Source organism: Python bivittatus, unplaced genomic scaffold, assembly GCF_059951505.1.
Source record: "Python bivittatus isolate LINGU-HERP-01145 unplaced genomic scaffold, Pbiv_v1 ctg000240_np1212, whole genome shotgun sequence".
NCBI lineage: Eukaryota > Metazoa > Chordata > Lepidosauria > Squamata > Pythonidae > Python > Python bivittatus.
The window spans coordinates 1539583-1565405 of NW_028277051.1; the positions used below are offsets into that span (position 1 = coordinate 1539583).

Here is a 25823-nt window from a genome sequence, read left to right on the forward strand (position 1 = left end):
AATTGTCCAGTGAGAGAACACGGTGGCCTGCAGTTTGGACTGAATGCTTTGCAAGCTGCAGCTGGCACATCTGTCTGGTTCTTAAACTGCTTTAGAGTCAAGCTGGCATGAGCGTAGGACAGGAGTAGTTAAGGATGCGGCGCTAATATGCCCCAGGTCACCAGATTTGGTTCTACCCATGCACCATTCCCTGCGAAAGTTAAGTACCGGTCAGCCGCCCCACCGTTATCGACCTCACTGATAAAGCCCTGGCAGCACAGGAGACACCTTCCAGGTGCTGATTCGCTGCACGGAAAGCACAGCCCAGGCTCCCTGCCTGTCTCAGGGGAAGGAGCGAGACATGCGATGAAGCTAGCAATGCTCTGTTGGGGGAAATCTTTGGTCCTTCCTGGAGAACGTGGGTGGGGTCTTGGAATTCTCCAGATGGTGGCTTTTGACCCAGTTAGCGTGTCTGTGTGCCTCCAGACCGCAGGTAAGGCGATTTGACTGGCTAAATAGATAAAGGGGGGGGGGGGACAGGCTTTACAGTTGCATTCAGGCAATGTACATGCCGTAATTAACTAAAGTAATCAGCTGATTGGAATTGCACAACAGATTGAATAAGAAACTAATCATACCAGCTGGGTTTACGTACACACCCCGAACCACGTATTAGCCAAGTGGCATGTGAAACCCAGCCATTATGCCGGCGATTTACACAGGTCAGCACCAAGCATTTGGAAGCTGCATCCTATGCTCCAGGACTTACCAGTGAGGTCTGTAACAGAGAGGTTCGAGTCCAATTTTTCACATTGCGCCAACACAAAACAACTAGAAGGGCTTCTCTGCTGAGGCACATCCATTTTTCATTACAATTCTCTGTCAGGCACCATAACGCAGCATCATGTTATAGCATTTTCTCTCTCCTAGAAGGTCAGTCACCCTTCCTGCAAAACACTGACACATTACCTTTCCTCCTGAGTATGCAGAGTTTCTCCTGACCTGTTTGAGAAATGTCATCCTCAACATGTTTCATGCAATCATTCCAGTGTTCTTCTAGTCTAGTCGTGTAGCCCTCTACTACATTTGCCAAGATTTGGCCCAATTTTGAAGCCATGTGCTAGTTTGGGGTGTCGTAGGGATGAAAAGAGACACGTGGTAAGGAATGGTCTCTCCTTTCTCCAAATGCAGATTGTGGAATATCAGTCAGACATTCCCTCATGCAGCCAGCAGCGCCCTGGGAAAATTTTCCACCAAGAATGCTACCTGGACAGCAGAGGTGCCTTGCTGAAGTCCCCAGAGGCCAAGAGAGGCGGGATGGGACAAAACGCATTGTGTGCTGGCCCAAGGCTTGTCTGAACAATAGAGGTGTGTAAGCACAGCAGGGCCAGTCTAGTCTGCAAATAGCCCATGGAGTATCATAACATTCGGTGAGGAGAGTCGCTTAGAGAACTGTTGGACAAAGCCCAGTTTGGACACCAAAGTCCAGTAATTAGCTGGACTTTGGTGTCCAAACTGGACTTTGTCCAACAGAAAAAGCTCGTATCCTGTCTTTGCCAGGAACAAAACCTGATCAATAACCTTGGTATTGATCTCCCCAGGCCCAGAGAACTCCACTATGTCCCACCAGTGAGAAACGCAAGAGTGGTGAGTCCTTGAGACGAGGCCTTTTCAGTTACAGCCTCCTGACCCTTTCCCAGGCTTCATTCTGTTTCTGGTGGGCATCGGAGAGGCTGCCCTGTTTCACTGAACTTTTGATGGTACTTAAGGTTGGTTCATGCCCACACGTCTCTCTGATTTGTGCAAGGAAGCAAGAGAAGTGAAATCAGTCTAAGTTACAAGGTAGGCGTTGTCTAAATACTAGGAAAAGGAGACAGAGGTGCCTCCGTTCTGGTTCCCCTGCTTAGAGAAGGGGTAGGACTGAAAGGCCTCTAGGGACCCATCAGCTTTCTGATACGGACTCACGCCTCAGTCACTGAGCTGCTACAGGAGTCCAGACTTCTATTTTATGTTTTTACACGCAATCTGTTTGATATTTGTACCTCTCCTAGCTGGTTTTATAGAACTGATAAACCCCTGTGAGATCTGGCATATTTTTAATGCTTAAATTTGAGTTCAGCTGCACTAACTCCCAGAGAAGTTCAGGCTGTAGCCTTTCTCGCCTGGAGCCAGCTATTCCTACTGGATTGCAAGTCTCATATTTTCCCAGCAAGCGTGACCCTTTCTTAGGAACAACTTTGCTTCCAGTTCTACAGCCTGTGTGTTGATCCAGTGCCATTTGGAAAACGACTCTTTTGCAGAGGAAAACAAAAAGCAGAGCTTCAGCTTCCTGCACATCCGCGCTGGGAGACCTCTTGCCGGTCCCGTTGAGGGGAGCCACAGCTGCCAGATGTTGCCCTCTGCTGGAGACACCAGGGCTTGCATGAAGCAGCAGTGCTAAAGCACACTTGACCCATGGCGCCTAAACAGATTTCAAGAGGATAATGTTGCACTCTTTCCCCCTCCCTTTTTTTGGCTTCATCCCCACAGCCAAGGTGGCTCAAAGGAGTTCCACCCAGCACCACATGGCCCGTAAAAGATACCTTCCAAATGTTACCACCCAGGTTGACACAGCAGAGAGTCTTGCATCACTTTTAAGTCAAGCAGAATTATTGTTACTTCAAGCAACCTTCCCTAACAGCTGTGCTGGGATGTGGCTTCCAGAATTCCCGGGCCACAGGGGGACTGCCAGGGTGGAGGAGTTTGACTTTGAGAAGTTTGACTTTGAGGACTGCCTACTCGGTGACACTCTCCTTGGCAACCTTCCTGTGCTGGTGGCAGCAATAGCAACAACAGCTTGCATTTTTGTACTAGGCAGTCCTTAAATTAGCAATAAATAAAATATAGTTTTCTCCTACTCAGCTTTGATTCTTGGTGACTTCAAGATTTCATGCAATTTTCTTGACAACACGACGGAAATCTTCTGCCTTTCCCTTCTTGCAGAATGGTATTTTGACCTCCAGTTTACCTTTCCACCCTGGGATGGCCTGATGGTCTCCCACCCATGAATTAACCTGGTCCAACCCTGCTTTGCTTCCCAAAATCAGTCAATGCCACCTGCTGTGACAGGAAGCTAACAAAGCCGATGACAACTCCTATGAGAGGGAGGCAGCTTTTGCTCAGCTCCATCTTGTGTACCAACGAAGTCCTTTCCTGGAATGCGAGGCTTTACTCACCGTTGCTCATGCCATAGCCACTTCACAATGGGACTGTTGCAATGCTCTTGACATGGGGCTATCCTTGAAGGGCCCTCAGAAGCTACAACTGGCCCAGAATGTGGTGGCTTGAGAAGTTATGATGTGCCCTGAGATGTCCATGTAACACCTTTGCTCCAAGAGCTGCACTGGTTGCCAGTTGGCTTCTGGGTGCAATTTCAGGGACTGGAAAACACATTGAAAGCCGTTAATCCCAGATATCCGTGGGACTGCCTTTTCCCAGGCACACCCATCTGCCAGATAAGACTGAAGACCGAGGGTGGGGGGTCTCTCCATGTTCTCTCAATCAGGGACCATAATCGGCAAGGACCACAGAAGTAAACCTTTTCCGTCGCTGTCCTCTCCTCTGGAGTAAGGTCCCCCAGATGTCTGAATGGCCCCTCCCTCCTGACATTGAGAAAGACCGTGAAGACATTTTGGTTTTGTCAAGCCTTGGGAGCTTTCAGTATTTAGATGCCCAACTACTGTATGTATAGTTGTGACCTATGTTTTTTACTTTGATTTTGATGACTGTTACAGCCATCTTGTCTGTTTTTAACTCCGATTACAGAATCGAGGAATTGTATGCTGCTGAGAGTCAGTTTAACTGGAGCACCTTATAAACCCTGTGACAGAAGTAAATGTATATACACGCTCATACTCTGGAGCGAAATGTCAACAAAGGACCCCCAAAAGTGTTAGCAGGAGCTCTCTGTAATCTTGATGAACTTTTGCCCAGGAAGAGCAGAATGGAGAGAACTTCCTGGCAGTGCTTTTCCCTTTCAAATCACCAAGAGAACTTCCCAGGGAAATATATCAAATCCACCATCTGGAGCACATTTTCATGATGCCCGCGCAGTGACAACTTTGTGTTGCTCTTGGGAACGAGCGCCACCTGACTTGTTTTGCAAAGAGAAAGCTGGAAATCCTCCTTGGTTTCCTCAAATGGCAAAATGCACTTTTCATAAGCAGTGGTGCATTCTAGGCTGCCTTTGTACCCAGAGAACTGCAAAAATATCCCCCATCACCTTTTTGGAAACAAGTCAATGGAACACGGGTGGAGCGTCCATAAGAGAGTCATCTCTTTCCTCAAGCCACGGATTGGGGCAACAGTGTAATGAATTCCAGCAAGATGTGCTGTGGCTCCTCAAGAGGAACTGTCAGGGGAAATGTTAGTGGGCTGGAAGAAGCTCTGCCTGTGGCCCACCAGCAACTCTCTTCCGAACGGCCCTCCAGGTGAAGCTGGTTGGCCAATAAATCCAACTTCCAAGACTTCTGCAGATCTTGAAACAGCGGCCAAACCTTCTGAGCTGAATTCTGGGAGGGATCTCAGTCGCCCCCACTCTCGGAATACCCCTCAGAAGGGCAGATTCCCCACTTTTGCCATTCAAGCAGTTCCCATCTGCAGCCAGCTGACCTAAAGTTCTTTCCATCACCCACCACCAAATCCTTTCCACAGGACACAAGCTGAAATCGAAGCTGGGAGCTTCCAAGTGTTGGGGAGGAGGGAAGGTGTCCTCCACAATGCTGGAGAAAGAAGAAATGACCGGAGCATGGGGTGGATTAGTAAAGCGCCCAGCACGCTAACCCCACTTCCCCTCTTGCGGACGGGTTTGCACTTAGCCCATCTCAGGCGTCTGACCACCAGAGTGGGCGTAGGGGCTCTGGCACGGCCTTGCAGTTCTGATCCTAGATAGCAAAGACGGCTAATTATTAACTGCAGGGAACGGGTGGACCTTCCCACGTTAACTGAAGCCAGGGAAGCCATGTCTGCTGAGGGCACACAAAGGGGCAAGCAGCACCTTTACAAGACAGCCAGACGGAACGCCTGCTTTGCTGCTGATCCTCAGGAGTTCTTCAACGTCCAAGGTGGCCAAATGGTGGTTTAGAGGTGTGGCTGGCAAAGCACAACAGTGCCATCTCTTTAGATCAGTGTTTTTCAACCCTGGCAAATTTAAGAGGAGTGGACATCAACTCCCAGCATTCCCCGTGCTGGCTGGTTGAGAAACACCACTTTAGATGGTGTGCAAGTTACCTAGGGATTGATTGAGGAACGGAGAAAAAACTGACATTAAGGAAACACACACCAAAGCCATGGAAACTTAATTTTTTAATCAACGGTTTTACATTATGTAGCATCTCTCCTTAATTTATTTGTTCTACACACATCTCTGCCCACTTTGTTTTATTCTTCTTCATTAAAATATATATAAAAATGGGGTGGGTGGTTAACTTAAGCACTGAAGCACTATTGTGGAATAGAATTCAAAATGAAGCAGGGAAGAAAAAGGAAAGGAGGTTTGGCTCCTCCGGTTTAGGTTTGAGCCAATGTCCTGCTGAGCTTCCACTGGGGCAGGGCTTCCCCACACGGTTCCTGATGGACGGAAGAGCCGACCTCTGGCTGGGACGATGCGGCGCCCGAATCGCAGTCCCACCAAGGCAAGGCCGTTGGGCGATGAGCCGGCCCGGGCGCTGCACTGAAAACCCGGCCTCGGAGCCTCTCGGCTTCCCTCTTGCCTCCGTTTTTTTGCTAGCCTGAGAAGCACAGCTCGTTTCTGTGGCTAGAAAAAAACGGAGAGCGTGCAGGGAATAAGTCCACAGCATCTCTCCCAGCCAGGAAGGGGACCTTCATTTGCCAATCCTGATACACTGTTCGTCCCTCCCAAATCTGGGGCTGAACCAAGCACGCCAGTGGTTTTTTTTTCCTTTTGGGGAAAAGATTGTCACAAACAGCCAATCTCACACCCGTTATTTGCAAGGAGCGGCGACTTGAGTTTGTGCAGCTGGTCCCAGGGCAGGGGGCTGCACGCTCTGGAGTCGCTAGAAACAAACCCCGCGTCCTACCACCTAGGCAAAGGAATCTGGGTGCACTTGAAAGCCCACCATGTCAAAAGACGGGAGCGCATCAGGTGCAGATTCCACGGATCTCGGGGGGGGAGGGATGGGGGCACCCTGAAAACAACCAAAGCGGCACACAAGAGACCCAGCCCCCGAATCCAGAACAACCGAACAAGGATTTGACCCAAAGGGCAGGTTTAGTGCTAATCCAGAGGGAAGGGGGGGGAAAACCAGGAGGTGAAGCTAAGCTTCTCAAAGCCCCCCCAAGCCACATCTGGCGAATCAGACACATTTTGGGTGTGGGGGCCGAGAGAAAAAGACCAGGAACTCAACACAGTCCCAAGGCCCAGCCCAAGCAGCACCGTCTTCCTCCACGCGTTGGCCGCAAAGCATTCACGTAGAAGGGGAGGAGGCCGACTCCAGGCGCACACGTTTGCCAAGGTAATTTCCCCTTTCCTTCGTACCTCCCCCCCCACAGTGCTTTGGATAACAGTGGGTGTAAAACGGACAGGGCCTAGACGTGGTAAACCAGCCAAACTTTCCAGAATTCGAGCTTAGCGCACAGAAAATCTAACCAATTTGTAACCTGCCTACAATTTAAAACAGGGCTGAAGTGGTGAAGAGGCGCAGAAAAAAGGTGAGCTGGCCCCACGCCTTTGAGGGAGCCATGCTGTGTGCAAAACTGGCTGAAACCAAGCCCTGGCCTGGCCTGGCCTGACCGCCACACTCAGAAACACACCTGGGAGAGACAAAAAGCATCAGCAACCGTTCTTGGGAGAGAAAAGGTGCCCTCGATTTTTGGTTTGACTTAACACGCCACACACATGTACACACACAAGCTTTGACTGAGAAATGCACTTCCTAGAGTCTGCCCTCAAAGTAAAGGGTTGCACTTTTAATAAAAGGGCACCGGACCACAGAGAGGACGGTTCAATCAATGATTCACACATTGATGTTTCCCCCCCCTCCCCCAATGGCTCTGGCTTTATTTAATATATTTTTAAGAATCAAATGCCTTCCCATTCACCCAGAGGAGCTTCGGTGTAACTCTAGTGTGCGACATCCATTAAAAAAGGACGCCCAAAGCTCTCAACATCCCATTGGCACCCAGCACCAGGAGTCAAGAGATGCTAGCACACTTGAGCTCCTACGAAGTATGCATGTGGACTATGAAGGAGAGAGTGCATTGTTGGGAATTCACATTTAATTTCACTGGCCGTAAGCAAGGCTGCCTAGATCACGTTTTAAAAAAAGCAAGGCGGCTTTTCTGCCTTTTCCTCTCCCTTATAAAGAACAGGCAGCAGCACCGAATGAATGGGCCGCATCAGGGTGGCCTTGGTGCCAGCCAATGGCAAGAGGTCAGGGAGTGACAGTCCAATACATCCGAAGGGCTCCGGGTTGCCCATTCATGGCCGACGAGGATAAGCTCCATTCTAGGGTTCTTCTAAGTCAAGGTCTCCAGGAGGAGCTCAGATCCACCCACCCGCAATTAAGTTGAACTGGGCGGCACTGCGCCCTCAAATCAAGCACGGAGAGCACACTCACGCTCCCTGGACCGCTGCGCTGTGAATCGCTGTGCTAGCAAATCCCAGATGCTGCAAATCAGGCGTCCCTGGATGAGAAGAGGCCAAGCCTTTAGTGTGCAGCACACGGGCCGGGACACTGCAGGGGGCAACCTAAACGTTCAAAACAAAAAACCACCCACCTACGACAAAAAGGCACAAGACACATAAGCCAGGAACACCTTAGTGCAGAGATGCAGGAAAGCTTTGAGCAGGTGGACCGTCTGGGACCATTTACAGGGGAGGAGAGGAATCAAACATGCTGAAGACAGAGACCCAATGTTTTTATAGAGTCGCTCCATTTTTAAAACCTATTTTCCTACTGCGAGGAGACCCCAGGTCGCAGCCCAAGCTAAACCAAGATTCCTTGGCCTCCACGGGCTTTGCCTGGACAGGGGGAGCCTGCCCACTTGACTACTGGCTCTAATGCCCACCCAGCTTTCCCTCCCAAGACAACAGCCACTTCACGTGGGCCAGGACAGTGCAAGAAAACGGCCACCGCTTTAACATCGCGGGAGAACCTTGCGGGCTTCTGGCCCAATCCACTTATGTGCCTTCTCAACATGGCACCCTCCAAGAGGCTTGTATTACCCAAAAATCTGCTTTGGTTCCTCACTCTGGGTTCTGCTGCCCTAGCCAGGGGATGCAACAGGTGTTGTGGGTATGTAGCATGTCAGCTCTCGCACATAACGTGCTGTTTCAACTAGTGCCACAGCTTCTGAATGTACATACTCAACAGGTTCAGACAGAACGCCTTAAAGAGGCACTTGGGAGCAACATGGGGCTTCCTTGCCAAAAGCCAGCCGCTCACCAGGATCCTCAGGAAGCTGTTAAACCTGGTTACTCTTCCATTCAAGTTGGCCTCCTTCAGCTGGTCTTCTCTATCAAACACAACCTGGATCTCAAGAGAGCAGACACCAAGGGCAGCACCCTGAAAGAAAACACCTTTTCTTGCACCTGAGAAAGAACAAGGACCCTGAAAAGGTTCGCCTGCAGAGGAGCGTGGGAAGAGGGGGGCCAGCAGGCGTATCTGCAACAGAGCGATCAGCAGGAACCAACAAAGATCCAGGAGGCAGCCACCTTCTCACCAAGAGACCCATCTCTGGTAGCTCCTTCTTCTCAACGGGGAACGGAAAGAGGAAGATTTAAGAAAATGGTGGCCAAGGATAACCTACTGCCCTAGTAAAGACCAGTACAGTCCTTTCCTCTTCACAAATGAGAGAGATCTGCATTGTCACAACAGTTCAAGGATACCTCTACTTGTAAGCGAGCTCCTGCATACACACACACGCGCCAATACTCACTCTTCTGGACAAGAGCACCCACTAGGCTCGCCTGCCGCTCTGGGCCACCAGGAGAGGAAAGATGTCCCCTTCCTGCCCCACCTGCTTGAGATGATTCTCCTGCACCACGGCCATGGGCCCTCAGGAGGCATTCCTTCTCACCAGACGTGCCTCCAATGTACCATTTTAGAGAGGCCACCCTCCTCCAGGAAAGTGGTCTCCAAGCTTTGGCTTAATTTTCAGAATGGCTAGATCAAAGGTGAAAAACCAGGTCCAGAAGATGGGCTGGGAACAAGAAGTGCTTTTATCTGGGAGAGGGGTCTTGGGGTTCACATCCCAGCAGGTCGCCGGGGAAAAGCATCTTCATGGAAACTATATTTTGCCCAAATGTTTCTGCCCAGAGTGGACTCACCCATGAAAAGGAGCAACTGAGAGGTCTTCTGCAGCAGGGTCCTCCTTCTCCATTGGAGTTCAGCTCCAAGAATCCCCAGCTGGTATGGCTGCTGGGATTCTGGGAAACTGAAGATTAATTTAGCCAGAGGGTGCCCGGTTGGGGAGGTAGGTCAAGGTGTTGGCTTCACCTCTCACACATCATTCTCATTTACACAAGACTATACAGGTAATCCCCAGTTTAAGAACGAGTTCCATTCCCAAAGTCTGTCCTTAATTTGTATGTAAGCTTGAACAGTATTATTGTATAATACTGTATAAGTAGTGTTGTGTAATTAACTCAAACCATTGTGTAATTAATGCAAACCATTGTGTATTTCACTCGAATTTTGCTACAATAGGCTCCATTCTTAACTATGGGTTGTCTGTAAACCAGGTGTTCTTGGGACTACCTGTAGTAGGTATGCTGTCCTCTCCCAAAAGACTAATAGGGGACACAGAGAATGGGAAGAATGTCAGGAAAAACTGCAGGCATGGAGGCACCTCATTTACCACTCAGCACCCTTTGCAGGACAAAAAGAATATTGCACAAATCCTCAATTGTTTTCCGTTAAGAATGGACCGAAGTCCCATCTTAGAGCACCAGAAGCAGGTTTTAAATCTTGGCCTCAAGTTTCTAGCTATTCTGTGGGCAACGATCGCCCTATGGAGAGACTGACTACCCCCCCCCCCCCGTCATTCACACGTCCTCAACTCTGCCTGGGTTTGGTTTATGCTACAGTACTAATACTCTTGAGCAAAAAGAAAATATATATTTATATATACCTCTATACATTATTTTCATGTGCTACGTCATTCACAGCTCCACTGAACTGCCCTCCCCCCCAATTAACACAAAATTAAACAAAGAGGGAGGGTTAAGGAAGTGTTTCTGTTTAATTAGCTGTCAGAGAATTTTGTGAGAACTTTCGAAACAGAGGGAGGCTTAAAACAAGGGGAGTTTATAGGGGTGGGGGAGAATATTTTGTTCATAATTAAGAAGGAACAGATCAACTCCCTCCATGAAGATATTACAGGATAACAACACATAATTTGGGACACAGAAAAATAGAGCTATAAAGTGTTTGGGGGGGAGGGGGGAGAGAGTTGTGTCCACCATGATGCTCAAATAAAACCACAGGAGGATCAACGACCCAACTGATTCTTGCGGGGACGGGGGGACGGGGTAGAAGCAATGAGATAACCAGTAAATCATAGCAAAATAAAAGCATCACTTCTAAGAGGAGGAAAAAGAATCTCAGGAGCCATTTTAATAGAAGCATTAAAGGTGGAAATGCTGAAGGACGTGCATCATGTGCACCGAGAGAGACAGTCTAAAACAGCGGCAGAACTTCTCCCCTTGAGAGATCAAGACCCCGTGAAAAGAATTTCATGGGATCAAAATGATTTCCCCTCCCCCCAAAAAACAATTTCTTGTAGTGCCCAGCCAGCTCTGGGGATTGTCTGTGAAAGCATGCAGCACAACTCAGAATGCACAAGCCCTGCCTTCCCCTAGCAGGGCATCTGGTCTTGTCTGGGGGCGACTGCGTCAGATCGAAGACCCCCTCCTCCAAATGCCACACCCGGCTGCAGCTGTGGATGCGCCAAAGCCCATCCCTGACCCTGCCTGCTCCGCCAAACATAGACTTAATCAAAAGGAATTCTTTAAAACGTTTTCAGTGCAAACCACTCTACCTTCTCCGTACTGCTTTTGTGAGGAAAGATAACTGATAAGAAAAACAGACGAGCTCAAATGAAAGCACACAGCCCATCCTCCAGGAGACCCTCGGGGTCTGGACTTACCACCAGGGTGAGAAAGTGGGCTCGGGGCGGGGGGGGAGGGAAGAGCGAGAGCAAAGTCGGATGCACTTGGACGTTGTTTTCCTTGGTTAAATTAACTTCCATAAAAGTTGCCACGTGCAGTGGGGAGTCCACGCACTCACACATGCAATGCATACCGTTAGCAAAAAGAGATGCTTCAGCTCTGCAGTGAAGAATCAACGCTAAAGAATTGCCAGCCTCATCTTGAAGGAGGGAAAACTCAGAATGGATCCAGTTTTTTGCTTGACCCTGGGAGATTCTGCGTAAAGTGATGGAAAGAGCTTCCATCTTGGTGTGCGCGCGTGCTCCCTCTTGCTCTCACACACACACAGACACACTCCTACCCCAACCCTGGATACCTTAATTAGAAGAAGAATACCTTGCTCACCCCAACAACAATGGTCAAGGGTTTTGGAGGGTGGAAACACGGCCCGCACCCCCACCCCAAAGGGTAACCCCAGTATTTTGGCAACTGTTTGAATTCGACTTTTTTTCTTTTTGCTAGGGTGGGGAGACACAATGATTCAAGATTAACTCCTGCCCCCTGGTGAAGAAAGCTGGGGGGCGGAAGAGGGGCAGTCTTCCCAGTTTCCTCCTGGTTGGTGTGTAACCAATGACTGCAAAGCCCCCAAAACACAAAGACAAAAACCTGAAACGCTTCTGCTTGCGACGCCCAGAGCCACGGGACAAGCTAAGTCTCTACCCACATCTGGTTTCTTTTAAGAGGAAAAAAAGGAAAAGGAAAACAAAATGGAAAAAAACGAGAGTCGGGAAAGAACCGACCGTTTGGAACTGGAGTTTAAATAATCGCATGGGAGTCTCTGCCAACTTGGTATGAAGTTTCATCATGCCCAGTATATATACTGTGTTACGCAGGCGTGTAGAGGTGTACCCACGGACACACGCTTGAAGATATGATCCTGCGATTCAGATTCAGATTGCCAGAGCTGCCGAGCAGCCCCTCCGGGGACAGCACACGGGGGCTCACCATGGGCCCGGGAGAGACCTTCGGCTATTCTCAGGTGCTGGGAGTGTCCAGGGCTTCGGCGTAAGTGACTATCCGCTTGGGGTCTGCAAAAGGAAGAACAGGATCCAGCTGAACCGGCCGTCCGGCATCCCACTCCTCGGCCCAATCTGGCCCCTAGCCCAGCTTCGGACGTAAGCAAAGATCAGCTATGCCTCAAACCCAACTGCAGTCCAGCTGCCCGCTTGGCCAAGGTGGGGTGGCTGGGAGTCCAGCCCGTTGGGGGATCCCTGCCGGGGTGTCGGCAGTGGTGTGAAATGAGCCAACACAGCCAGTGATCTCTTGAGTCAGCACAGCATGTCTTGAGGCACAGCAGCTCTGTGAACAGCTTTACGGCTCAGCATGTTGCGCGCACCCAGCCTCGATCTGGCTGAAATGCTCTGCAGGTTTGTTGTGGGGTAAAATGACCCAGCCGACATGTTAAAAAGAAACAAGTGACTAAAATGTTGAGCTGGGCTAAAGTTCACCCTAACTTTAAGGCCAGGATGGATCTGTTTCTTAAAGGAATACTGGCCACCCTGTTTGGCAAGGGAGCTCCAGATGAAGGATTTCTCTGCAGGTAGTCCTTGACTTACGACCATTTGTTTAGCAACCATTTGAAGTTATGACGGCGCTGAAAAAAGTGACTTACAACCTGTCCTCGCACTTATGACCATTGCAGCACCCCCATGGTCACATGATCAAAATTCAGGCACTTGGCAACTGGCATGTATTTATGATGGTTGCAGCATCCCGGAGTCACGTGATCGCCATTTGTGACCTTCCCAGGGGGCTCTGACAAGCAAAGTCAACGGGGAACCACACAATTCGCTTAATGACTACCGCAAAAAATGTCGTAAAATCAGGTGCGGTCAGTGATGCCTTGCTTAATGACCGCACCACTTAATGATGAATTCTCTGGCCCCTATTGCGGTTGTAAGTTGAGGACTACCTGTACTGAAAAACCCCAAGGAGCTAAAACTGAAGAGCTTGCACCATGGCAGGCATTTGCCAAATGACCAAGACTCCCCTACGCTCCCTGGGAGGGGCAACTCGGTCATGCTGCGGCCTGAAGAGCTCCGATTTCAAAACCACGCTGAGCTGGAAAGCTTACATGGGGCTAATCCCGCTTCGCTTTCAGCCAGATTCACTGCACACCATCAAGAGAAGCCTCAACCCTCCCACCCCCCAATAAATAATGTGCTTGCTCCTAAGGAGAGTAAGGTAAGTAAAGCAATGTTCCTTACCTCGTTTTTGCAAATTACAAATTGATTCCATTTCTGCAGAGGAAAAAAGAGAAACAGGGTCAGTATTGCAAGACATGTGACACAACTGGGAACCACAGATTTGGGCTCTGTTGTGAGCCCCACTTCAAAAGCTTCCTGAAAGAAGACACTCCCCTCTCCACCCGTTTCTCACCCATTTGATTTATGCAAACCTTTAAAAATTGCTAAATACAGTGGTACCTTGGGATACGAACTTAATGCGTTCCGTGACTCTGGGCGTATCCCGACGCAAATTTCCCCATAGGGTTCAATGTAAATCCAGTTAATCCGTTCCGCCCTCCAAATTTGGTCGCACCCTGAAGCAAATTTTCCCGTAAGGTTCAATGTAATTACCGTTAATCCGTTCTGGCGTCTGCGGACCACGGGTCAGGGGTGGGAGAATGGCTGGGCGCCATGCAGCGCGGCAGGAGAAAGGCCGGGCACCGCGCCGCAGGAAAATGGCCGCGGGCCACGTGTCAGGGGTGGAAAAATGGCCGCAGACCACGTGTCAGGGCGGAAAAATGACTGTACCCCGAGGCGGAGTTCGCACATCGAGGTAAATTTTTGCGGCCGGAGCTGGTCGTAACCCAAAAAGTTCGTTAGTAGAGGCGTTCGTATCCCGAGGTACCACTGTAAAACGCAGAACATGTTTTAACAAATCCTGCAGTCTTCCAACCTCACACTCTTGAGGTCCATTGGCACTGCAACTCCCAAATTCCCAGCTTCCCAGTTCCTGGACAAAGGTTGCAAAACTTCTGAAGGACTGGGGTTGGGGAAGGCCATTGCCCAAAATCACAAACAAGGGGGAGCAGGGAGAAAGGGGAGCATCTTTTGGAAAGTCTGCTTGACACCCTAATGCAGTGGACTTCAACTCCCAGAATGCATGCATGGGCTGGGGAATTCTGGGAGTTGAAGTCCACACATCTTAAAGTTGCCCAGGTTGAGAAACACTGCCCTAAATGCTTGCAAATACAGCAAGCAACATGCACCAAAACTGGCCACCAGGAGAAGCACCACGTGCAGCCCCCAAACCCTTTCCACAAGGGCTAAGCTCTCACAAAAGGAGGACAAAACACCAAACGGAATCCCTCAAAGTTTTCCCAGGTTCTTCCTTGGGCATTTGTGAGAGAGAGGTGGGCCTGCCAGCCTCTAAGGGAAAGAAATAGGGGTCTTCCTTCAGGAAAAGTAGCTGCAACCCAGCTCTGCTTTAACTGTTGAGGAAAATCAGCATGCACTTAGGGGACCAGGGGGAAGGGGCACCGCAGAGCTTCTCCCTCAGGTACCACGCTCTTAACTTTCACTGCCACACTCCACTTTAGTTTTCAATACATTTGTGATAGCATTTCTCCCTTATACCAATGTTATTAAAAATGTATTAAAAGTACAGGTAGTCCTTGCTTAATGACGGTAATCAGGACCAGAATTTCCATCGCTAAGTGATGCGGTCATAGAACACAATGTCATGTGACCACATCACTTAGTGACAGCAGTCCTGGCACTCCCTGCTGCCAATGTTAAGCGGAGATCGCAGGCCGTTAAGTTAATCCCAGGCGGCTTGCAAGCAGGCCAGTAAGTGGCTGCTCTCAGGCAGAAGGGTGCCCCAGTGGCTGGTGAGAGGCAGCACAAGCGTGGTGGGGCCAGGGGTGGCTGCTCCCAGATGTGACAGAGTGTGAGCGACTTACTGGAGCGACTTGCAACCTTCCCTGTCAGCTTCCCCATTGACTTTGCTTGTGCGAAGGTGGCAAATGGCGATCACATGACTGTGGGGATGCTGCGATGGTCAGAACTTTGAGGACCTGTCCTAAGTCCCTCTCGTTCAGCACTGTTGTAACTTTGAATGGTCGCTGAACGAGTGGTCATTAAACGAGGACTACCTGTACTGAATGTTTTTTTTCCTACTGCTCTGGTTATAAGTAAAGAATTTGCTTATATTGCTTACTACTATTTAGTGTTAAATAAACGCCATGTTTTCAAAAAGTTGATATTTAATAAGAGTTGTGGGGTCCGGCCTGTGGGATGGCCTAGAAGAAAACTGAATTTTTAATCTCCTATTTTGCCATCAGCACTTATTGAGACTTAACGCCAGTTAAGCAACAGAAGGACCAAGGGGCACCACTGCTGGGCTGTCCTTAGGGCAGCGTCTCTCAACCTCAAGATGCCGGCTAGGAAATTCTGGGAGTTTGAAGTCTACCCATCTTAAAGTCACTTAGGCAGTGTTGTGCAAACTTGGCCACTTTAAGATGAGTGGACTTCAACTCCCATGGCTGGCTGGGGAATTCTGGGAGTTGAAGTCCACTCATCTTAAAGTGGCCAAGTTTGGACAACACTGCACTAAGGTTAAGAAACACCAGCTTAGTGCCTCAGTGGCCTTAACCTGGCCCTGGTGCAACCTCTTCCACGCTTACTGGGGAGCACAGAATGGAAGGGGATGCCAAGTCCCTTTCTGGATTTCCTAGGCAACAGGGGCTGCAGCAGGTGAGTTCCTGCTCACTCCCACCCCCATTGCTCCTCATTTTGCACCAGGGCATTGAATAAAAACTGTGCAAGGATAGCTTGGGGGCTGTGGCCATTCCTCCCATCCCGCTGTGAACAGTCAAGAGGAAGCAGCAACGGGGCAAGCACACTCATGCACAGGCAGAGTGGCAAGACTGCCTGGGTCATGCAAAGGGCTGGATCCACAATCGGTCTCTTCCTTCTGACCCAGTTGGCTGCAACCCGCAGCTGGGCAGTGCTGCCCTTTGACGCTGGCGCTTTGACCAAGCAAAGGAGAAAAGGGGGGCCCAGACACCCCAACGGCCATTCTTTCCAAGTTCTGTCCATCGGTCAATTGCAGGCGCTCAAGCGAGTCTCCCAAAGGGACGGCCAGCCGACTGCCCACTCCCTCAGCAACAAATTCATTCAGCCATGCTTGGAGACCTATCGGTGCAAAGCTGACTCCTTAGGGAGGGACAGGGTCAAAAGAGTCGGGGGGGAAACGGGCCGCTCCCATCTCCACAGAGGCCAGACTACTGAGAAACACACCGGCACTCGAGTGCTGCCTTTCCCACCCAGCACTTCCGGGTGTGCTGAACTACAACTCCCATCAAGCAGAGCTGCCAACAGCAGATGATGGGGCTGAGCAAACACCCCTGCAGATGGCTGCTCTTGAAAGAGAGGAAACCACCAGCTGCTGAGCAAGATGCTGCAGAGGGACACGCAAGCAAGTCCTGCAGGGACCGGGCTCTGCATGGCAGAAAGGCAACTGGGAGCTCCAGTACAGTTTGCAGTGACTGCGGTGGTTCTCGGCCACAGGGGAAACCCATCCCCACAGCTATGCTATCAAGAGAAGCTGGACCAGTGGGTGGCCAGCATCTGACAGAAAGACACCACAAGGCCGTCTCGTAGGCCCCGGCCCGCAGAGGACTTCAGCAGGCATTCTGTTGGCTGAACAAGGCCAGGAAGAGGGCCTGCTCTTGGCAGGGCCACCCAAGCTTAGCTCAGTCTTCTCCTCAGAAGGGCCAGGAAGCAAAACATGCTGTGGTCCAATCTAAACCTGTTTCCCAGGCTCACAGCCCCTTGCCAGGAGCAGAACAAGCCCTGAGTTGCAACGCACAATGAATGCCTGCACTGACAACCCCCCAACGCAATTATAACTCCACCTACAGATCATATTCCTCCCATCAGCTGTTTTGATACTGAGCAATTTCCAACCCCTCCACCCCGAAATATCCCAGCCCTGAGGGCCACCACATAGCAGGGAAGGGGCTGAGAGCACACCACCTCCTGTGCAGGACCCCCACTTCTGCATCTTCCTCCCAACACAAATCCGGAGAGACTCAGCTCAAGGAGATGGCTGCAGCCACTAGGACTCTGAGCACTCCCCCCCCGTCAAAAAGGAGGAGGGCTTTAAAAAGGATTAAAAATTAAAGGGGTGGACAAGGCAGGCATGGCAGTTGGCCCTCTCCAGCAGCTCCCGGACCCCAACAAAGCCAGCTCTGGAGGGTAGGGTCCAAACCCCTCCTTCTGTAGTTCCCCACATTTGCTGGGGCTGATGGGAAACTGAGTCCCTCCAAAGGGGAAGACGCAGGGCGGGCAAGGAAGCCCGGAAGACGTTACCTTGAATGTGATATAGAACAGCCGCCCTCAGGTCAAACTCCCCCCAGCTCTCTTTCCTTCCTAGACCGCTCAGGTGCCTCTGCTCTTTGGTGGAGACTAACAAAGTGTTCGTGGGAGAAGACAGGCGACTGTCTACGTTACAGTCCTTGGCGAGAAACACAAACGCCCCCGGGCCGCTGAGCTCGGCCTGGTGCAGGCCACCCGGCAGGTGGGGCTCTAACAGCAAATCGCTCTCCTCCCCAGCAGCCCCCAGCTTTAAGAGACCGCTCAAGAGCTGGGGACTAGTCCGTTTGGCCAGCTCGTAAGCCTTGGGGAATGCAGGCTGGTCAGGGCCCGAGGAAGGCGTCTCAGCCCCCTGAGAAACCAACGTGCCGGGGCAGGGCCCCTGAAAGGTCACCTCCGCCAGCTTACTGTCCGCTGGCTTCCTGGTGGTAGTCTCCGGGCCTGCACTGGGTTCGTTGATAAATGATAACCCCCACTGGTTCTGGAAGATGTCACCCAGGTTTTGCTGAGTTGCCAGGAATGGAGACTCGGCCTGGGCTGCCACGTTAAACAGACCGTGCATATTTGAGGGGTAGATGAAAAGACTTGACTTCTGCTGGTCCACGGCCACTGGAGAGGGACCGGCGTCCTGGGATACCAATTTGGAAGAAGCCGAAAGAACAGTACTAGCAGCTGGCACAAGCAGGGACTGGACCCCAGCTGGACACACACCACGATCAGCCCCTGCCAAGACGGGCCCGTTGGAAAAGTTTGCTGATGTAACAGATTTCATTGCAGACATGGGGACCTGGGAGAGACGGTTGGAGGCCTGGACCTGGACCTCCACTGCAGAAGATGAACACAAGGAGGACGAAGAGGACGAGGAGGACGAGGAGGAGGACAGAGAAGGAGCAGAGTTCTGCGCAGCCTTGTTGAGGTTCTCTTTCACTTTGCTCGCGTAACTGATCTTGGGAACGATCTTTGCACTGCTGTTATCCACGGGGAAAACCGGGGGAGGCTTAAAAAGGGTCCAGGAGTCCTCTTTCGAGGAGGACACCAACACATGCTTCCCCTTGGGACGCTCCTCAAACTTTTTGCTGGCCACCCCAACTTTGGCATCAGAGTTCTTCCGAAGCACGTCCCCAACTCCTGGCTTCCCGCGGCCCACCCCCAAGCCTCCCGCCTCACACTTCCAAGCGGGCTTCAGACCATCCAGTCGAGCCCCCACCTTCGGATCCCCGCCATCGGGCTTGAAGGCTTCCGGCTCCAGCTTCAGTGCTGGAACCATGACGGCTGGGACCGGAGGGCCACACTGCGCGATCTTCTCCTGCACCAAGTTCAGGTTCTCGCAGCCCTTGGCGCTGTTGCGCCGACCCTTCCGCTTCTTAGGAGTGGTATAGCCGCTCTCCGACCCGCTCCCGTCGTTGTCTGCCCCTTTGCTGACGCAACCGTTAGCGATGTACTCCGAGGTGCTGGCGACCAGGCCGTTGGGGACCGAGTGCATCTCAGCTTTGTCCCAGGACGGGCTCTCTCTTGCCTTGCTCTCGTAGCACCGCTCACTCTTTCGGTCCAGGCCGCTTTTCAGGCTGAAGCTCTTGGCCTTCAGTCCAGCAAACATGCCGCCCTTCACCGCCTGTTTGAGAGCGACGCTGGGCTCCCCGGGGGGCTGGCTGCCATTGGGAACCGCGGAAATGGGGCCAGACAAGTCACCGGCACTGGGAGATTTCAGGAAGGGCTCTCTCTCGCCAATGTTCCCGTTGAGTTCGCCATAGCCTGTAGAAAGGGAACAGCAAAAGATTAGAGGCACCAAACCCAGTCTCTTGCCTGAAGACGACATTCACAGGACCTCCAGACACACCCCAAACTGCCAACGGATGCTTGCTGTCAAAGCATTTTCCCCTACGTGCAAGCTCTTTTATGGCAGTGTTGCTTCTATTTGGCCACCGCTGCACCAAGGGCAGGGGGAGAAGAAGGACGACATTTTGACACACCGCCAGGAAGGCTTAGCCGCCACATGCTTTTCATGCAAATGCAGGAGATTCTGGAGGATGCAGGTAAGTTGCTGCCCTAAAGCAAATTTCAGATAAAAAATGAATCTGGGCACCCAACAGCATTCAGGATCCTGGAATCATGAGATTCCCAGACCTGAAATGATGCTGGAAGAAGCCGGGAATGCCGAGACAAAATTGCGTCTCAAAGAAGAAATAAGCTGTACGTAGTCTGGGGGGAGGCCAGCCCTGCGACCCTCAGAAAAGGCATGTCTGCTTCAAGGAGTTGCAGACTAGAGCTATCGAAGATCCCCTCCGCAGGCCAAAACAGCCTTAGAAATCCGCCTGGGCAGTTGCATTTCGCTAGGAGAGGAGCATCCGCTCCTCCCCATTTAGAGAAGAGTCCACACCCCATCCGCAACAGACCCCAACAACTTTGACCCTTGGTTCTTCAGCCATGCGGAAATCAGACCCTTGGACCATCCCATTCAGCAGCCCGCTCTCCCAGTGACCAACCAACTGCACCAGGAAGCCCAGCCGTCTCCCAGCAGAGGGCCTTCAGAGGCAGTTCCGCTACCAGCAACCCTAGGAGTCCTTCATACCCAGGACTTGCGTGAATCGGTCCAACCTGTGTTTGGACCAGGCCTACAGTCAGCGAGTGGTGCCTTCAACTGTCCCTGGCATCTTCAGCCACTGGCCTGAAGAGCAGCGAGTGGGAGAATGCATCCTCCTTGGCTCCCGCTTCCAGCTTAGCCTAAATTCTCCTAAATCCCACCCACAAGTTCACAATTGTCCTGATCTCTGAACCAACACCCTCAGAGTTGCTGTTCGCATGGTCCGACCACAACACCAGTTGTACAGGACACCACACGACACATGCAACACACCTGGAAGCACCACTGATCCTTTTTCAGGCCCAGCAATCTGCCACAAGACAGTCCTTCCTGCATGTAGGAAGCAACTGTTCTTATCTGGAGACTGATTCCACCCTAGCCCCCTCCCCCGCAAGGGAATGGGGGACTCTAGGGTGTAAAACAAACTGGAAAGGTGCCCAGGCACCTTCCTGCCCGCAACTATCAGGCCAGGGGAGGCTGGTGAAAAGGTCGGGCCTTTTGTTTGTTAAGAATTTGTCATGCATTTTAGAAGGGGGTTCAAAGCTACAAATGGGCCAGTGTCCTGGGTGCTTCATCTGGCGTCAGCACCGACCCAAACCATCCTTCTCTTAAAAGGCCAGCCAGTGCTAGGAGAGATGCACTGACTCTGAACTGATGGGAACGACGTTAATAGCCTCCTTCTACCACGTCTACCTCTTTCTTCTTGCAAGGCAGAGGAGCATCTGGAAAGGGGGCCATAGCGTCCCATGAAAAACTAACCTGACCAGGTGGCTGGGTGCCAACCTGTCTTAGTGGCCTGTAAAAGCACGTAAGCAAAGCTCAGCTTAGTCCAACATGAAGGAAAGTTTATTGTTAGCTTCAGACACTCATGTTGAAGGCAGATCTACCCAAGAGGCACCTTCATCTTACAATACTTCCATCCACGTAGAAGCTGGGGGGAAGGGGGGAAGCAGGAGGGCCCAACTCCATAGCCTCCCCAGGTGTGGAGAAGGGGGGGATGCCACACAGGTTGGGTGTGAGTCTTTGCAAAGAGCGGGTTAGGGGTCCAAGGCAATCTACGTGCTAAGCCCAAGTCAGCTCACAACTTCTTGAGTTCTTCTAGCATGACAGGATGCAACCCAAGCCACCACAGGAGGTGCTTTTCCTACGCACAGAATTTGCTGTAAAAAAAGGTGTTCCTTGATAAGGGAGCACCATTCTGTCCAGCCCCCACACAGACGCTTTCATTTTACGCTGTGTGTGGAAATAGTTGCACGTCAAACTCAAGGCCCAACAGAGAAGGGCAAGAAAATGCTCAAAAGGCAGCTGTTGAGCACAGAGAGCAGTGTCCTAGGACCAAGCAGAGCCCTGCAATTCCAAGCAAAGCAGGACTCAGGTCTTCAGAAGCGAGACCAACAAACAGCTAACTAACATCTCACAATGGGCACAAGAGCCAGTGTGCCACTTCCTAAAGCAAAGGAAAGCCTTCCCGTACCAAGCTCTTCAGGCATGCTGGACTTCACCTCCAATAACCCTCATTCATGCCATATTGCATAGGGTTATAAAAACTGTAGTCATCAGTTTGAGGAGAGGAGATATGAACAAGAGGAACCCTGAATTCTCCTGACCAAACTGGCAACATCCAAAAGCAATGAAGAGCAAACCAAGATCATGAGAACATTTTTCAGCCCCAATGCTATGTAGTTGATGACATGGTTGTCCCAAAATTCTCAACTTGGTCCACGTTTCAAGAATTGATGGGATATATGTGCGCATGTGTGTGTACGTGTGTGTCTTGGGTTGCAATTCAAAGTACCACACACCATTCCTCAGCATGAAGGTCCACATCTGACAGTCTTGGCAGAAAGATGAGGAACAAACCATTTTGTTTAAAAAAAAAAAAACGGCAATTCCTCCATATGCAGGCCATTCCTTTTGCCGTTTTTTTTTTTTTTTTTTAAGTATTTTGGAAGATTAATGTGTGAAAGATCAGAAATGGTACTGTTGCTTTCAAGGAGGGTTAGTGCCCTTCTCTGAATTACCCCCCAAAAAATCTGAAAAAACCTGGAGCAAAAATCCAATTTCTATCGCCCTACTATACTCTGGTCTGTTGAGGCTTAAAAATTGCAGAACCTCACTCAGGCCACTTCACTGGTTGCCCTGCATCAAATGAAGAAAAAACTACTTTGAATGGGAGTTAAGCCTATCCTAACATTTCTCATGGCCCCACGTGGTCCCCCAGAAGCTTCTCCAGTCCCACACACAAGCCAATAGGGGGCAGATCCAATGACTGTCGGGTTGGAGAAGGCCAAATTGCAGGAAGATAAGTTGGCTGAGATCCATGGAACGAGAAAGAATAACTGATCTGGAAGGTTGCTTGGGCCCCTCTGCCTACCAAGAGACCAAAATTTGTCGGGGGGGGGAGTGAGCACAGCGTCTGCACATTTTAAGAAGCTTTGGCCAAGGCAGAGGGATCCCAAATTGGATTTCCTTTGACTGGTCCCAAATATGTCTAGTTTTTAGTTTCCCCAGGCTTTTAAGACAAGTAGAAATTCCAAGAATTTTTTTACTTACAGATTTCCAATTTGCCAGGTTCTGAAATGGCTGTCTAGACCAGTGCTTCTCAACCTTAGCAACTTTAAGATGCGTGGATTTCAAGTCCCAGAATTCCCCAGCCGGCATGAGGTTGAGAAGCAATGGACTAGACTGTCAACTCAGCAGCACGTAAGCCCCGCAAATAAATAAAATGCCAGTGTTGTGTCCTCCTCCAGAGGTGTTGGGCTATAGGCTCCATCAGCCTCAACTGCCATGCTGGCAAGGGATGATGGGAGAGGGAGTCCCAATGATTTTGAAGGGCCTCAGGTCAAGGAACATCTCTGGTGAGGCAGGACTCTTGACACAAAGCTATAAAATATCGCTGCCCGGCGGGTCTTCATAAAGAGAAACAAGTTGTGAGACTCCATCCAAGCTTTGGACTGATTTGGCTAGGATCTTCTCAGTCAATATTTTCACCAGCTACCTTAGCGGTTAAGGACGTAAATGCTATGATTAGGCCTCTGATTAGATCAGTATCAACAATGACCTCACCTTCCAATCAGCAGTACAGAATTTATCTGACCAGCCCCCAAAATAATTTTTACAGCTTGCGGTCCAGAAAGTTCCCCTGTGTACTTCATGATTAGCTGTTTATTATTTCATGACAACAAGTCATTTCCAACAATAAAAACGTTCTCTCAAATGCTCTTCCGTTCACCAAGGGGAAGAAGTCCAGGCCACTCCAAAACGAGCTAACGTTCCTGTCGTGAGAATTTCGACTGGAAACGGGCCACAGCGTTAGAACTAGATTCCCTAAATTCAGGACAGGGCTGGTATTATTTTCTTAGTATTCTTCGAGCCTTACACAAAAATCCAGTGGGAGAACAAGGGTCTCCCCAAAGCATCAGAACATTAGAAGGAACTGTCTGAAGTTCCCCTTAACCAAATTAATCCATCCAGCTGTGCAACATCTGCTCTTCCAAAGGCAGGAGCTTTCCCAGATTTCCAGGCAAGGGCCTTTTGCAGGAAAGATGCTGACTAAGACGTTGTAGGAAGGGAGCCGTGTTAGCCCAAACTCAGGCACCGCTAGCCCCATTTCCGTCTAGCAAAGTGCCATTAAAAGGCACTGGTTTTTTAATTAATAGCGGAAAACAATTAATAGCTAAGCCAAAACTGGCTGAAATGCATTAAGGCACAAAAACGGTTTACGAACCACCACTGGCTTGGTCCACATGCAAAAAAGAAAACACGAACAGGCCAAATTACATTTCATGCAGCGTGTGAACCAGATGGCACCCAAGATTCCTTCAGGTGATGCGCACCAAGCTGCAAAGTGGGCTCAGGCCTAATGGGTGGCTTCTCTGAGATTTAAGCGCTTGCCCTAGCCACACGAACAAGGACCGGCCATTTCCTCACCAACAATTACAACCCAGTATTGGGGGGGACCCTCAAGCTATGCTGGTTGGGTCTAGGCCAGTGTTTTTCCACCTTGGCCACTTTGAGAGGGGAGGACTTCATGTGCTGGCTGGGGAATTCTGGGAGTTGAAGTCCTCCCCTCTCAAAGTGGCCAAGGTGGAAAAACACTGGTCTGAAGCCATCCTGGGCCTCCGGATGAGTGATGGGCCTTTGTGGGAAGGACCCCTTCCACTACTCGGAAGAGGCGGGAGACAGAGAGGGATGTGACTACAACTCCCATGTTCAGCAGCCAGAATGGCCTTCCCAGCCCACTCACCAGGCTATAAAACCAAGAATCCCGAAGGCCCTTAGGCTGGAGAAAGCCTGCCCACCGCTCGCACCACCCCGAGGACCCACTCCACGGGCCCTCCTTGGCTCACCCCCCACTGAAAGTGGCACCCCGATCATGGTCCCACCAGGGCCCCAGGAGGGGATGCCGCCGCCGTGGGGAGACTCCAGAGACCAGGTTGAGGATGGAAAATCTATCTAGGTCAGATCTAGGTCAGTGTTTCTCCACCTGGGCCCTCCAAGATGCGGGGACTTCAACTCCCAGAATTCCCTAGCCAGCAATGCCAAGCTGGCTGGGGAATTCTGGGAGTCGGTCCCCTCATCTTGGAGGGGCCCAGGTGGAGAAAGGGGGACCTAGGCGATGGGCGGGAGTCGGCACTGGCCGGAGGCCCAATCAATCGCCGCGTCCATCAGGGCCACCCCCCACCAGAAGCCCCCTCCAACCCGGCCCTCGCGCCGCCCCGCCGCCTTCCCGCCTGCCCCGAGGGCGGCCGGCTGCCGGCCGAGGCCCACGGGGGCCTCCTCGGGATCGCGCGCGACCCGGGCCCCGCTCGGCGGCAGGGGCGACCCCTCCCCGGCCCTCCATCCCTCCCTCCCTCCGCCCAGGCTGCCCCTGCCGGGAGCCTCCCGGCGCCCGCGCCGGCCCGGCCCAGCCGCGGCCTGCCCGGGGACGCGGGGCGGCGAGGTGTCGGAGGCCCCGGGCGCCTGGCCTGGCGGGCCCCCGCCCCGCCTCGCCTCCCCCGCGCGGCCGCGGCGCCAGCGGGGCGGCCGGGCCAGAGACGCCCCCTGGGCCGGGCCGGGCCGGGCCGGGCTGGCCGCGGCGCACGAGGCCCGGCTCGCCTGCCGCCCAACATGGCGGCGGGAGGGACGGAGGGACCGGGCCGGGCCGGCATCGCAGGCGCCGGACGAGCGGCGGCGCCGGCGCGGGAAGGTCACCCGGGAAGAGGGCCCGGCCCGGCGCGGCCCGCCTCGCGCGCAGCCCCCCGGGCATGGCGGCCAGGCGCCCCCGACCCAGCCCAGCCCAGCCCAGCCCAGCCCAGCCCCCGCAGACCTGCTCTCGCGTCGGGCGCCGTGGGCGGCGGGGGCGGCGGGGCCTCGGCGGGGGCGCCCCCCTCGGGCGGCAGCGCGGGCGGGGGGCGGCCCTGCGCGTAGAAGTAGAGGTGGGGCGGCTGCGCGGCGGGCGGCTCCTCCATGGGGCGGCCGCGGGGCCTCCGGGCGAGGACGGCGACGGCGACGGCAGCGCGACGGGCTGCCCGCGCCCGGCCGGCCGCCGCCGGGCCGCGCCGTCCGGGCGGGGCGGGGCGCGAGGGGCGGCGAGCGGCCCGGCCTGGGGGGGCGCCCGGCGGAGCGACAGCCGCCGGCCCGCGCCGATCTGCCCGCGCCGCCTCGAGCCGGCCGCGCCCGCCGCCCCGCTGGCTGCCGGCCGGGCTGCTCCCCGCCCGGGCCGAAGTGAAGGGCGCTCTGGCTCCGGCCG

General features: G+C 52.3%; 1 protein-coding gene across 1 annotated transcript; it reads right to left on the bottom strand.

Annotated features, from left to right (window-relative positions):
- Window positions 1–5309: 5309 nt before the first annotated feature.
- NUFIP2 (nuclear FMR1 interacting protein 2) lies at window positions 5310–25543 on the bottom strand. The gene is made up of 4 exons (XM_088138730.1): window positions 25401–25543; window positions 17509–19263; window positions 13396–13428; window positions 5310–12216 (listed from the first exon to the last, which is right to left on the bottom strand). Exons 1-4 carry the CDS (start codon window positions 25540–25542, stop codon window positions 12164–12166), a joined length of 1983 nt encoding a protein of 660 aa, XP_087994856.1. The 5' UTR covers window position 25543; the 3' UTR covers window positions 5310–12163.
- Window positions 25544–25823: the final 280 nt, after the last annotated feature.

Excerpts from the sequence above, each read along its gene's own strand:
- NUFIP2 (XM_088138730.1), bottom strand. The coding sequence starts at position 25,542 with ATGGAGGAGCCGCCCGCCGCGCAGCCGCCCCACCTCTACTTCTACGCG. Across the intron at positions 13,429-17,508 it reads TGTTCTATATCACATTCAAG|AAATGGAATCAATTTGTAAT; the intron begins GTAACGTCTTCC and ends TTTCCTCTGCAG. Across the intron at positions 12,217-13,395 it reads TTGTAATTTGCAAAAACGAG|ACCCCAAGCGGATAGTCACT; the intron begins GTAAGGAACATT and ends TTCCTTTTGCAG.